Below are 12891 nucleotides of genomic sequence, written 5' to 3'. Positions count from 1 at the left end.
GCTTCCTCCATCCACTCCTTACTCCTTTGACTGTAAAACTTTATTACAAAATACAGAAACTAAATTTACAACTGTGTTTCTTTTTTGGGAGTTTCATAAAACACAAAATGGAGGTTGAAATTATAACACAAAACACTTTATAAACACACCCAAAACCCATCATTACAAACTCAAAAATTTAAACACACCACTATTATTGATTTGTATTCTTTTTAGTAAATTTGTGGAAAAAGTCAAAACTTTTTTCTTTTTTTGGTTTTTAAAAATATAAGGGCAATTTTTTTTTGGTTTTTTATAACAAATATGGTGATGATTTAAATAATTAAAAACAAACAATCGTTGTGTATTATTTCAAGTTTTTTTAAATCAATTCTCAATTTAATAAGAGATTTATAACTCAAGTTGTTAAGAATATTTACTTCTGCATCAAAGTTCCTCCATTCGAATCTCCCTCTTTTAATATAACTTGTATATAATTATAATTTAAAAAAAACCAAATATCTCTCTTCCAATTTACTCTTAAGAAAATTTAATAAAACTTTGGCAAAAGTATAATCTCAACCTTTCATCTTAAAAAATTTGGACATGTAAAATTACAATCATTTTTTAATAGTTTGAAGCATCTTTGATCTATTCTACATGTACAAGACTACCAAAGGTGGTCCATTTATTTAACCATATATATAATCAAAGATTTAAATTTTGTTAACCATGAGTAAATAAATCAGCCCAAAAATTTAAAAACAAAATGAGTACAAGATCCAACATTTGTGTCCTATAATGTAATTCAACAATTACATATTAAAATATTGGATTAGATTCTCCTCGTTTACATCACAATCATAAATCTTTGCTTATGTATAGGGTGGTTCTAATAAATTAGTAAATAAATGCTTGATCAATTGATTAGCAACTTATTTAAAAAAAATTAAAATAAAGAAATGTAGCAGTAGATGGGCTCCGTTCAGTTACTTCCTATGATGTCCAACAAACTGAACCTCACTATAATTGAGACGTTGGTTTCTACAGCTGGGCCGAAATTGGGCCTTAATTTTCATTGACCAAACTACCCTTAAACTTTTTCTAGTTTCCCCATTAAAACTCGGTATATATAAAAATCAAGCTCAAACCCCAAAACCCTAGGCCCTATTCTTCTAACCCGTCTCAGAGATCCTCCAAGCTCCGACTGAGGTAAAACCCTAGCACTCTAGCATTCTAGTTCTCGTTCATGTCATTTCCTCATATCGTGAAACCATAAACGAGTACATTTACTGCGTATTTTCCCAGAAAAATAGGAAGAAAATAGTAAATGCTGCTGAGCTTTCTAGCCTTTTGATATGTGTTCATCTCTCTGTTTCTCGTTTTGACTTGTGCACAATTTTTTTTTGGACTTGTAAGGTTTGCACATTTAAGTTTATTGTGTTTGGTTGTAGCTAATTACTAACTGAAACGATGAATATATATGATGAATCTGGGAATCAAATGGGTAAGTGATGAAGCTTGTTTTTTCCTATTGTTGAAGCAGGTAATGGCTCCAAAACAGCCAAACACTGGAATTTTTGTGGGATTGAATAAAGGCCACATAGTGACCAGGAAGGAATTAGCTCCACGCCCTTCTGATCGCAAAGGGGTAAGTTGATTCATATTTTACATCTGCAATGTTTTCACGTCTTAAGTCATGCTTTGAATTTGATTGTTCAACCCAGAAGCCATGTTGATATGTTATACAATATAGGAATTTGTATTTGGTATTTGATTCAAGTTCTTCTCTTGATGGCTGAAGAGATTAGTGACTACTTTTGTAGTAATTTTAAGCATAGGCTGCTGAAAATGCTTCAATTGATGAAATTATTTGCTGGTGCAGAAAACTAGTAAAAGGGTACACTTTGTTAGGAATTTGATCCGGGAAGTTGCTGGTTTTGCACCATATGAAAAGAGAATCACTGAGCTTCTTAAGGTAGGCAAGGACAAACGTGCACTGAAAGTTGCTAAGAGAAAGTTGGGAACTCACAAGAGGGCAAAGAAGAAGCGTGAGGAGATGTCCAATGTCCTCCGTAAGATCAGGTAAACAAGATTCTATTTCTCGTCCCCGAATCATAAAGAATGCTAACCTGGTTTGAGAATTCATATCAATAGTTACTTATTGCCATGTGTGACTTCTGATGCAGGGCTGGTGGTGGAGCTTCGGAAAAGAAGAAATGAGGCGCATGAAAGCTAATTGGAAGTCTCATGATTTCCAACTAGAGTCAATATGTTAGAAATTCACCTCTACAAAGTGTTTTTTCTACTCTGAGACTTGAAATTTTAGTTTCAGAAATTTGTTCTGTTTTGAATGTGAGCTGCAAATTGGAAAAGGCTGCTTGCCCAACATTTTTGCTTTTGTTACTTAATTGATTGTCTTGGTGGCAAGCCATTTTTGTTAGATAGATTTTCTTTCTCAGTGATTTTTAATTTATGCTATAATGTGCTTGTAGCTCAATGGTTTCTAGGCCCACTCAACATGACTACATTATTCACTCCTATTGTATGTCAATTAGAAAGAGACTATCTTAAAGGATGAAGAGAGGAAGGAAAACTCGAGAGTAAAATAAACATTGGACAACTCGAGAGTAAAATAAACATTGGACAAATGCTAATTCCCTGGTTTTAACCGTTCCATCTGAAATGTAACCTGGCGGTTTTATTAGGCAATAACGGGGTTTACATCTTTTCCCAAACAAAAAGTATAACGATCGGGTTTTACATCAGCCACAAGGGACTCGTGGAGCCAGATTGAACCTTCCTCAATCCAAATACCAAAATCTGGATGATCCAATGTTTATTACATCAGCCACAAGGGACTCGTGTAACTGTATTTATTACAAAAGACCAATATGGTATAATAAACATGGGTGGTGGATTATCCCCTTCATTAACAAAATCTCAAAACTGTTTTACAATTCTCACTCCTCAGCAGCCCGTCATCCGTAAAAATTGTTAAAGAGATAGGAGTCATGTCTTAAACTTCTGGGTGAGTTTCTCCACTCCTCCCCTACAATCTTCGGCAACGCGCTTTGCACCTTCTTTGAGAGCCAAGCTAAACTCCAAGGTACTTTGCTGCAACTCTTGGGCTGATCTACTGGCTTTCGAAATGGCAGCATCTTTCAGTTCTCCGGCCTCTTTTCCAGCCTGGGGAATCCATTCCCTCAAATTGGATACAAGCAAGGCTATCTTTTGGATGATTTTATCAATTATATCTCTGGATTTTCCTTTTATATTTGTTGCTATTGCCTTCAGCTTGCCCATCAAATTTTCCGCCCTGCTGACAGTTCCTTCAACTGAGAACTGCTTGCCAGCATCGAGCCATGTAACTTCAGCCAAGGCCTCTTCACGGAGATCATTGTCAACAACTACCTTGATGCCCTGCCTCTCCCAGCGATCTCTAGCCTCCTCAAGTACTTTAGCTTGTTCTCTTGCTCTTTTTGCCTCATCTTCAGCCCAAGCCCTGGATAACAAAGATTAGAAGTCTTACAAGGTTGTGTGAAAATAACAGAGTTACTAGACGCATAAAAGACACATAAGACTTGGATACTAAATACCTGGCCATGGTCAAGGCTTTCCGTTCAACCTCTAGATCATACTGTAAGCGGGCAATCTCCTGGCTTTCATTTTCTGCTTCTTTCCTAAGTTTGCTAATTCTTTCTTTTTCATAGGATATTTCTACTTTGTTACTCAGAAGGCTCTCCAATTGTTCCTCAACCTCATGCCTTAACCTTGACAGAACTTCCATTTGTGATTCAACAGCTGCACGTTCCTTCATTAAGGCAACATTTTCTTCCTCTCTCTCAGATCTTAACCTTTCCAACTCACGTCTTGCTTCTTCAGCCATTTTCTCCACGGCGTCAATTTTTTCCCTCTCTATGGAAAGATCCTTCTGAAAACTTGCATTCACATCCTTTTCAACTTCAGCTACTAAAGCATTATGTGCATCCACAGCATTCTCTGCTATAGATTCTGCTTCAATACGTGCAAGCTCCTCACTAACTAAGTCAGAATACTCTCCAGTTGCCAGGGCAATAGCAGCCTGGGCTTTTGTTACTGGCTTATCTGGCTGGAATAATCTGGTGTAACCTTTTTATAAAAAGGAAAAGAAAGGAAATGTTAACTATGAAACTCATAAATTGCTCGAAATTCAAAATGTAGTTATGACTCACCAAATGCAAGGGTAATAATACCCTGCTCTCCTGATAGGTCAGCAACGAGTGCAGGACACGCATCTGGATGTATCTTATCGGTGTCTATAAATCCAGAAATTTGGTAGAGGACCTGTCCAAGTGCACAATAATAAGTAGATAGTTAAATATTCAGAACTACAAGCACACGAGTAGCTCCAAAAGGAAAAAAAAAAAAAAACACTAAACAAACTTAAATTTCAACAACCTCCTTGTCAGCTTTTGGGAGATTTCTTTTCTCTAGGGCCATTTTCCAACTTACAAGATCCTGGCGTGATAGAGGGCTGCAGCAAGGAATTTCAGAGAAAAATAAGGTAAATTAATAAGAAAATCATAAACCATGCAATCCACCCTCAAATCTGTAACAGAAATCAAAAAAATGCTACATTTATATGTCAGATACGCAATTGAATAGATAGCTGTAAGCTCACACAACAGGAACAACTAATTTCCACAGGTAAAGAGACCATCCAATGGAACAAGTACTCGTAAAATCCTCTATCAGGAACCGACCCCATAATCGGTTTGGAGATACATGGATGTAAGTGTGTCTTGTGTATTTGGGATCAGACAGAAAAACAACCAATGCAGAGTGAAATTGGATAAAAGGTTGGAACAAGGAGAAAAACATGCTGGGAGTGCCAGCACAGATCCTAGCAGTTGGGGATGCCAACTGCATTTCAAGGAAACAATAATCCAAAGAGGAAACTATATTTCAAGGAATCTATTACACCACCTTTCAGGAGAGAAGTAGAACGGACTCTCATCTTCATCTAAGGAAGAAAGCATATCATTTCTTGACAACTTGCTTGAGATAAGTCCAGCTTCAGCCAACCCTGAGAGGATGCAAATAAATTCCAATAAGCAAACAAAGCCTATTACACTTTCACTTATGCTATAGCCCATAAATCTCAAATTCACACCTTGAATGGATGAAAAATCAGGGTCTTCAGGTGTAATATCGTCAAATGCAAGCTTGGTAACATTCTCAATATACATTGCAGGATATACTTTAGAAATTGAGTTCCTACAGATAACAAGAAGATATGCCCATAGCGTAAATATATAATATGCTTAAATAATAGCTAAACCAATCATATGTTGCAAAGATTTATATCTTATCAGTCACAGTGAGAAAGGAGGTTTTTATACCTTGAAAGAGCACTACTTGCAGAAACCAACCAACGAGCATATTCACGACGAGTACACAAGTCACCAGGTTGAACTTCAGCCTCTATGACCTGAAAACAGTTGTCATATTCAAATTATAGATCACAAACTGTAGTAACATATTTGCAAGGAAAATTATAAAATCATAAGAACATTGCAACTTGAGTCGAACATTGCAACAATAGATTAAATTATAATACATATATATTTGTAATAACTTTGGAACAAGGAAATTAAATGCAAAAATTGACAAAATGTCAACACCTTCAACACTTGCAGCGCTGCTAATGCCTGCCCCTGAACCTGATCAACAACTGCAGGAACCAAAACCTTTCCAGGAAGCACCTGTAGAGCTGCAGAAACCACAGTTGGAGCAGGTATTCCAGCAGAAGAGAAGGAATTCCCAGCATTTGGTAATTGTGATTTGCTTTTAGATGACTCACTTTCACTTATGATATTCCCTTCCAGGGATGAACTGATTCCCTCAGCTAAGCCCTGCAATGTGCTCAGGTCAAGGTTTTCTTTGGTTGAAGATGAGGCTACAGTCCCTATACTATCTTCAGACGAAATCTGAGGTTCTAAAATTGTGTTGGACTGCAAAGCAACTGAAACATCCAGACCTATAGGTTCATTTTCTTCACTAGTCTCAGGTATTCCATCCTGGGGTTCAAAGCTAAGGTTTGAAGATTTAGCATCATAGGCTGGCAAGTTGGTTGGTTCCACACTGACTAGGTTCTCTTTAAGTACAGAAGCCAAATCTCCTGTACCTACAGTGAGGCTGCTGTCAACATCCTCAAGCCCATAGGCAACAAATGAATCATTTCCATTTTCCGGTTCAGGCAGATTAAATTGCCTTGTGGATGTTTCAGGTTCTAGTAACTTGTCATCAGAAGTTGATTCATGTGGTGAATCTTCTTGAATGGATGCATTATTGATGGCGTCAGTGTCTCTGGATGTGTTCTTCAAATCTTGTACTGACAAATCCCTTATATCATTATCATTACCAACTCTAATTTCACTAAGAGACTCATCAATTTCTGTAGATGAAGAAGAATCCTCAAAAGTACCTGTCCTTCCTTCTGGACTACTACTAGCATCATGTTTCATATTGCTTTGATCATCTACATCTTCTGTGCTTCTATCATTTTGATCATCATAAGTCAATGACATCTCCTGCTGTGTTGTTAAGGGCTCCATTTTTTGTTCTGGTCCTGAGCACAGCCACATATGTTTCAAGACATAGCAGAAAACTAAATACATTGAATACAGGACCTTACACAACAAAACCAGGAAAATGATGCAAAAAACTTCCATCAACACTACCCAACTTTCAGTCCATATTCAAAGATTGATGGTTATCGAAAGAAAGAAGACAGCTACTCACTGGAATTGTTTCGTTTTCCCAAAGACAATGCTGCAAAAGTAAGCCCCACAACAAAAACAGCTCCTGCTACTCCAGCTCCCACAGTCCCTGAGAGCAAACTACTCCACAAGTGTCACTAGCCATACAGAGCGTAAGAGGTAAAAAGAAAACGGCAATCTATTCAAACAAGCATTACCTCCAAACCATTTCCTCCTCTGTGAATCCAATGCATCCCCTCCATTATCGGAATCGGACCACCCCTTAAACCCATCAGCGGTCGAGTTTGACCCAACCCACGAACTACCATCACGCCGGGGTTCCAATCCATTCCCAGGCCTCTCTCTGTCTTGAGCAACACAGAGCACTCGAGCCCGATGATCCAGCTTCCCCAGTCGCATCCGTACAAGAATGGGGGAGGTTTTAGTGCAATTGCCGTAATTTAGAGCCAAACGAAGCTGGAGCGAGCTCGGAGACCATGTTGCAGTCACAGTAGCCATGAAAACTCACTGCTGTTGGTTCAGATTGAGTTGATTACACCAAATTGAAACGCATAGAGAAGCTCCCAGTGGAAGAACTGAAAATTAGGGTTCGTATGAGCTTGAATTGCAGAGGAAAAAGGTTTAATTGCAGAGAATTGGATTCGGAGGGTTTATTGAAGAGGAACAGAGTCTCTCTTTAATTTTCTTATCCAATATTTTATTTTATTTTATTTTATTTTTGTCTATTGGTGGGTGGATACATGAGGAGGCCCCGAGGCAGGTCCTTTTTGTTTAATTTTTTATTTTTGATAAAAATAAAAATAAAAGAAAATGGATTTTAGACCACTAGAAAAATATGAAAGTCATTACATTTCTCTCGTAATAAATTATGAAGACGTTTTATGTGCAAATAATACATAAAAAATTAGGTTCGTAAAATTTTCAGTAATTAATTTTATCTCTGTGTCTGTCTGTCTAGGTTTCAACTTTTACACCGATGAAAACAAAAACGATGCCTTTCTGGTTGTGGTGGGTTTGGGGTTTCTCTTTTTTTTTTTTTTTTTGGGTGAGTATGAGAGCGGAAGATAAAGTTGTCCTTAAGTACCCGGATTCACTAAATAATCGTCCTTAACTTGATAACGGTGTGTAACTCATTGGCAAATGACTTAATCAGTAATCTTTCATTTTAACTTTCATAACACTTTGATAGTGTGTGTGAGAGAAACTTTATATTTTCCTCTAGTTTACACTAAAGCTATTGCTAAAAACAAGAACCTTAACTTGGGTACTCCAAAACCCAAAGCCCAATGTGGGTCTACGAATCCTTAAAACTTGTTTGGGTTTTCTTTTTTTAGACCCAATGTCTATGTGGACTCTGCTTTTATTAGGCCCAGAACTCTACGAACAGCTGCTTTTTCCTTGAGCAGTAAACTATAAAGGAGACAAAATATTCACAGAGCAGTAAACAATAATATAACAAAGACCCTATCCACTTATTTCAGTCTGGGGGATAAGCGAGCCTGCAATGGATTCTTCATGACTACAGTGAACTCCTGCTTTTCTGACAAGTCAACATCGTCTCCCTCCACAGCTCTCCACTCAAATTTCCAAACCAAATTAGCCACAAAATACTCGAGATGAAGCACTGCTAAACCAGAGCCAGGACAAATTCTCCTCCCTGCCCCAAACGGCATCATCTTAATCTCTCTGCTCCCTGTTAAGTCGAACCCTTCTTCTCCTCCACAATCACCACCACCCAAGAACCTTTCAGGCTTGAACGCCATGGGATCCTCCCACACTTCTGGGTCCCACCCCATCTCAGCCACCATGAAATTAATTGTTCCATTTTTGGGCACGACATGACCATTCAAAACCACGTCCTGTGTCACAGCGTGTGGCAGCACAAAGTGCCCCGGTGGGTGGCGCCTCAGACCCTCCAAGATCACAGCTTTCAGATATGGCAACTTGTGCAGGACCTCCTCTTTCACCTCTTCCTCTGTTTCCTCCACAACTCCTTTAATCTCTTCAAAGAGCTTGTCTTGGATTTGTGGGTACTTGACTACGTTGGCCATGATCCACTGCAAGGCAGTCGAAGTAGTATCAGTACCCGCGTTGAGAAACTCCGAACAGAGACTCACTATTTCGTCTTCAGAAAGCTTCCTCTTTTCCTTCTCGTCAGGGAGCTGAAGATCCAACAACGTATCAACATACGCCAACACAAACCCCTCCCCTCTACCGCTTTCATCCTTTGCCTTGTTTTGTCGTGCTCGAATCAGAGGGATGAGCACGTCTTCTTGTTCCTTACGGAGCTGCAAGAACTCGTCCCAGTGCTTTCTAAACAGAATCTTGGTCAATTTGGGCCAAAAATTGAGGAAATTATATCGCCCAAAACTCAAGAGAGAGCGACGCTGAACACCCTCTATTTCTTTGATTTGGTTTTCATCCAATCTGTCCCCAAAGCACATCAAAACCAGCAAGCAAAACATGGAGTATTGCAAATGGTCGACCACTTTGACGCCTCTGGGTTGGGATTGAGACTCTGTTTCGAGCTGGTTGAAGAGGATGTCGAGAACCCATTTGCGGGCCCCACCGTAGGACTTGACCCGGGAAGGGTGGAGGATTTCGGAGGTGAGGTTGCGGCGGAGGAGACGCCACGTGGGACCGTAGACGGCGGAGTTGATGTTGTGCTGATTGCTGTTGTGAACTTTGTCGGTGGCTAAAGCCGGAGGGCGGTCGGCGAAGACGGCGCCGTTTTGGACGAGGGCCTGGTGGGCCAGGGAGCGGTCGGCGATGAAGAGGGCAGGGCGGGAGCCGATGTGGAGAGTGACCATAGGTCCGTATCGGGCCTTGAGGTTTCGGAGGACGGGCTCGAGTTCGGAGAATGACTTGCGGAGCCATAAGAAGTTGCCGATAACGGGGATGGTGAGGGGCCCAGGAGGGAGTTTGGGTTTGGAAACGGTGGGTATGAAGAGACTGAGGATGGGTTTGAGGAGAAAAGAGATGCACAGGGTGATGACGATAAGGAACCAGGTTTCCATGGTGAACATTGAACAATGAGCAATGAGAGCAATGACACAAAGACAGGAAGTTAAAGGGACCCAATAATTTAAATAAATAAATAAAAGGGACTCGATGATTTTTAGAATGATTTTGTTTGTTTCTTTTTGTAGGAACGCATAATACAAAATCTATTAGACCGAACAGTTCTCCACTGGAAAGTAGCATCTGTTTTAAATTAAAGTTCTGTCCTTCCTTCCTGTCTCGTAACCAACGCGAAGCTATTTCAAAATCTCCAAGCTGTGTTTGCAATTTCATTCTTACCTTCTTTATTTAAGCGGCACGTTACTCATTTCGCACAATGAGAAACGGATTAAATTGTGATTTCTGAGTCAGTCATGTAAGTAATAACCCATGTGTGTGTATATATATACACACACGGAGAGCTTTTATTTAGAGATTTTTCAAATTAATTTATTTAAAGAACAACTATGTAAGGCCAACTTCGCATTTTATTTCATTAATGCAAACCGTCTATGTTTTAGATAATCATTCAAATATCATCTCTACAAAAAATCACTTAATCCGATATCGTTTGACCCCTTTATTGTGTTATTAAAATTTTAGTACATTCTTAAAGCACCCCTTTATTGATTTTGTAGGATACAATTGGATATTGAAATGGTTTCAGATGTATCTAATTTTTTGCAACAATAATCTATGAATGTAGACATAAAAAATAAAAATTTGGATTGTTAGAAAAAAAATTCGTATAATACCCTAAAAAATGTCCCTTAAATAAAATTCTCCAAACCACTACACAAGTCTTTTGCTTTCTTTGTTTTTTAGGGACGTGGTTGCCGACGAACACCGAAGTTGACTGGATGTTCATGTCTTGGTAGTATTTGAAGCTACCACGCATATATAGTTGAAACTTCCCATGTCTTTTGAATGATAGTTGAAACTTCCCATATCTTTTGAATAATCGCATTCTAAAATTATTTATGTGGAAGTTTGAAAGACTTCCCTGAACAGAGTGGCTACTTGTGCAGAAAAATACATCATGCAATGCAATGCAAGGCATTTACACGCACACTGCACACACCAAAACGCAAAATCTATTAGACCAATTGTTCTCTACTGGAAAGTAGCATCTTTTTCAAATTAAAGCTTTCCGTCTTTCCTTCCTCTCACCCCGTTCTTACCTTGTTTTCTTAAGGCACCTTACTCATTTCACACAATGAGAAATGGATCAAATTGTGATTTCTGAGTCGCATAAGTAATAACCCATAGATTTTTTTTTATGTGGTAAACACTTTCAAGAGTCTATAACAGGTCCTTAATTACACACAATCAACCAAAACAACCCTTCTCTCACTTATTTCACTCTTGGGGATAAATGGGCCTGCAATGGATTCTTCATGACCACAGTGAACTCTTGCTTCTCCGACAGGTCAACATCATCTCCCTCCACAGCTCTCCACTCAAATTTCCAGACCAAATTGGCCACGAAATACTCCAGATGAAGCACTGCCAAACCAGAGCCAGGACAAATTCTCCTCCCCACCCCAAACGGCATCATCTTAATCTCTCTGCTCCCTGTTAAATCGAACCCTTCCGCTCCTCCACATTCACCACCACTCAAGAACCTCTCAGGCTTGAATGCCATGGGGTCCTCCCACACCTCTGGGTCCAACCCCATATCAGCCACCATGAAATTGACACTACCGTTCTTGGGCACCACATGACCATCCAAAACCACGTCCTGGGTCACGGCGTGTGGCAGCACAAAGTGCCCAGGCGGGTGACGCCTCAAACCCTCCAAGATTACAGCTTTCAGATAAGGCAACTTGTGCAAGACCTCCTCTTTCACCTCTTCCTCTGTTTCTGCCACCACCCCTTTAATCTCTGCAAAGAGCTTGTCTTGGACTTGTGGGTACTTAACTATGTTGGCCATGATCCACTGCAACGCAGTCGAAGTAGTATCAGTACCCGCGTTGAGAAACTCCGAACAGAGACTCACTATTTCACCTTCAGAGAGCTTCCTCTTTTCCTTTTCATCAGAAATCTGGAGATCCCACAACGTATCAACGTACGCCAACACAAAGTCATCATCTTTGTCGTCGTCCTTCCTACTCAGCCTTTCATTCTTTGCTTTCTGTCGTGCTCGAATCAGAGGAATGAGCACGTCTTCTTGTTCCTTACGGAGCTGAAATAGCGCGTTCCAGCGATTTTTCAACAGAATTTTTGTCAATTTGGGCCAAAAGTTGAGGATGTTGAATCGCCCAAAGCTCAATAGCAAGCGGCGCTGAACGCCCTCGATTTCTTTGATCTGATCTTCGTTCAACTTGTCCCCAAAGCACATCAAAACCAGCAAGCAAAACATGGCGTACTGAAAATGGTCGACCACTCTGATGCCTTTGGACTGCGATTGAGACTCGGATACGAGACGGTTGATGAGAATATCCAGAACCCATTTACGGGCCTCGCCGTAGGATTTGACGCGGGAAGGGTGGAGGATCTCGGAGGTGAGGTTGCGGCGGAGAAGGCGCCACGTGGGGCCGTAGACGGCGGAGCTGATGTTGTGTTGGTTACTGCTGACGATCTTGTTGGTGGGTAAGGCGGGCGGGCGGTCTGCGAAGACAGCGCCGTTCTGGATGAGGGCCTGGTGGGCGAGGGAGCGGTTGGCGATGAAGACGGCGGGGCGGGAGCCGATGCGGATAGTGATGATGGGCCCGTATTGGGCCCTGAGGTTTCGGAGGATGGGCTCGATTTCGGAGAAGGATCTTCGGAGCCATAACAACCGGCCGATGACCGGGATGGGGGTGGGCCCAGGAGGGAGTTTGGGTTGATCGGTAGGTTTGGAAATGGAGGGGATGAAGAGACTGAGAAGGGGTTTGAGGAGAAAAGAGATGCAGAGTGCGGCGAGGATAAGGAACCAGGTTTCCATGGTGAGAAACTGACTAGCGAGTAATGACACAAAACACAAATGAAATGAAATGAAAGCTTAACAATAAAGTTAAGGACTATATGAGAAGCGTTGAGAGCAGGAAAATATTAAGTGATGTAATTGCTGACGCATATTGATGTTGACTTGATTTCTATGGAACTATCTACACGTGTGGGGCATACTATAAGATTGGATAATTCGAAATTCATAGTCAAATGGACG

At 40.4% G+C, this 12891-nt stretch overlaps 3 protein-coding genes and 1 pseudogene across 6 annotated transcripts; 1 reads left to right on the top strand and 3 right to left on the bottom strand.

Moving 5' to 3' along the window:
• The first annotated feature begins 1111 nt into the window (after positions 1 to 1111).
• On the top strand, positions 1112 to 2422 carry LOC103333199 (large ribosomal subunit protein eL36x-like). Its single transcript, XM_008235996.2, has 4 exons — positions 1112 to 1191; positions 1526 to 1630; positions 1865 to 2064; positions 2169 to 2422. The coding sequence occupies exons 2-4, from the start codon at positions 1529 to 1531 to the stop codon at positions 2200 to 2202; spliced, it is 336 nt and encodes a 111-aa protein (XP_008234218.1). The 5' UTR covers positions 1112 to 1191; positions 1526 to 1528; the 3' UTR covers positions 2203 to 2422.
• A 238-nt stretch (positions 2423 to 2660) lies between these two features.
• LOC103333200 (GPI-anchored adhesin-like protein) lies at positions 2661 to 7457 on the bottom strand. Of its 3 annotated transcripts, XM_008235999.2 has the most exons (11): positions 6941 to 7430; positions 6766 to 6852; positions 5825 to 6592; positions 5646 to 5734; positions 5364 to 5452; positions 5135 to 5238; positions 4948 to 5047; positions 4420 to 4495; positions 4194 to 4305; positions 3579 to 4110; positions 2661 to 3484 (listed from the first exon to the last, which is right to left on the bottom strand). In XM_008235999.2, the coding sequence occupies exons 1-11, from the start codon at positions 7239 to 7241 to the stop codon at positions 2992 to 2994; spliced, it is 2751 nt and encodes a 916-aa protein (XP_008234221.2). In that variant the 5' UTR covers positions 7242 to 7430; the 3' UTR covers positions 2661 to 2991. The 3 variants fall into 3 exon arrangements, with proteins under 3 accessions (XP_008234221.2, XP_008234220.2, XP_088908136.1); XM_008235998.2 differs by having other exon boundaries at positions 5646 to 6592; positions 6941 to 7457; XM_089052010.1 differs by having other exon boundaries at positions 5646 to 6592; positions 6766 to 6863; positions 6941 to 7421.
• A 427-nt stretch (positions 7458 to 7884) lies between these two features.
• On the bottom strand, positions 7885 to 9894 carry LOC103333201 (cytochrome P450 89A2-like). The gene has a single exon (XM_089052011.1). The coding sequence runs from the start codon at positions 9767 to 9769 to the stop codon at positions 8216 to 8218; it is 1554 nt and encodes a 517-aa protein (XP_088908137.1). The 5' UTR covers positions 9770 to 9894; the 3' UTR covers positions 7885 to 8215.
• Positions 9895 to 10995: 1101 nt separating this feature from the next.
• LOC103333408 (cytochrome P450 89A2 pseudogene) lies at positions 10996 to 12744 on the bottom strand (annotated as a pseudogene). The gene has a single exon (XR_016126892.1). The product of XR_016126892.1 is annotated as a cytochrome P450 89A2 pseudogene (transcript).
• Between the last annotated feature and the right edge of the window lie 147 nt (positions 12745 to 12891).

The sequence above is a fragment of the Prunus mume genome, linkage group LG5 (assembly GCF_029339155.1).
Source record: "Prunus mume cultivar Tortuosa linkage group LG5, ASM2933915v1, whole genome shotgun sequence".
Taxonomy (NCBI): Eukaryota; Viridiplantae; Streptophyta; class Magnoliopsida; order Rosales; family Rosaceae; genus Prunus; species Prunus mume.
The sequence above is the reverse complement of the archived record's forward strand: the minus strand, read 5'-3'. Positions and strand labels throughout refer to the sequence as shown.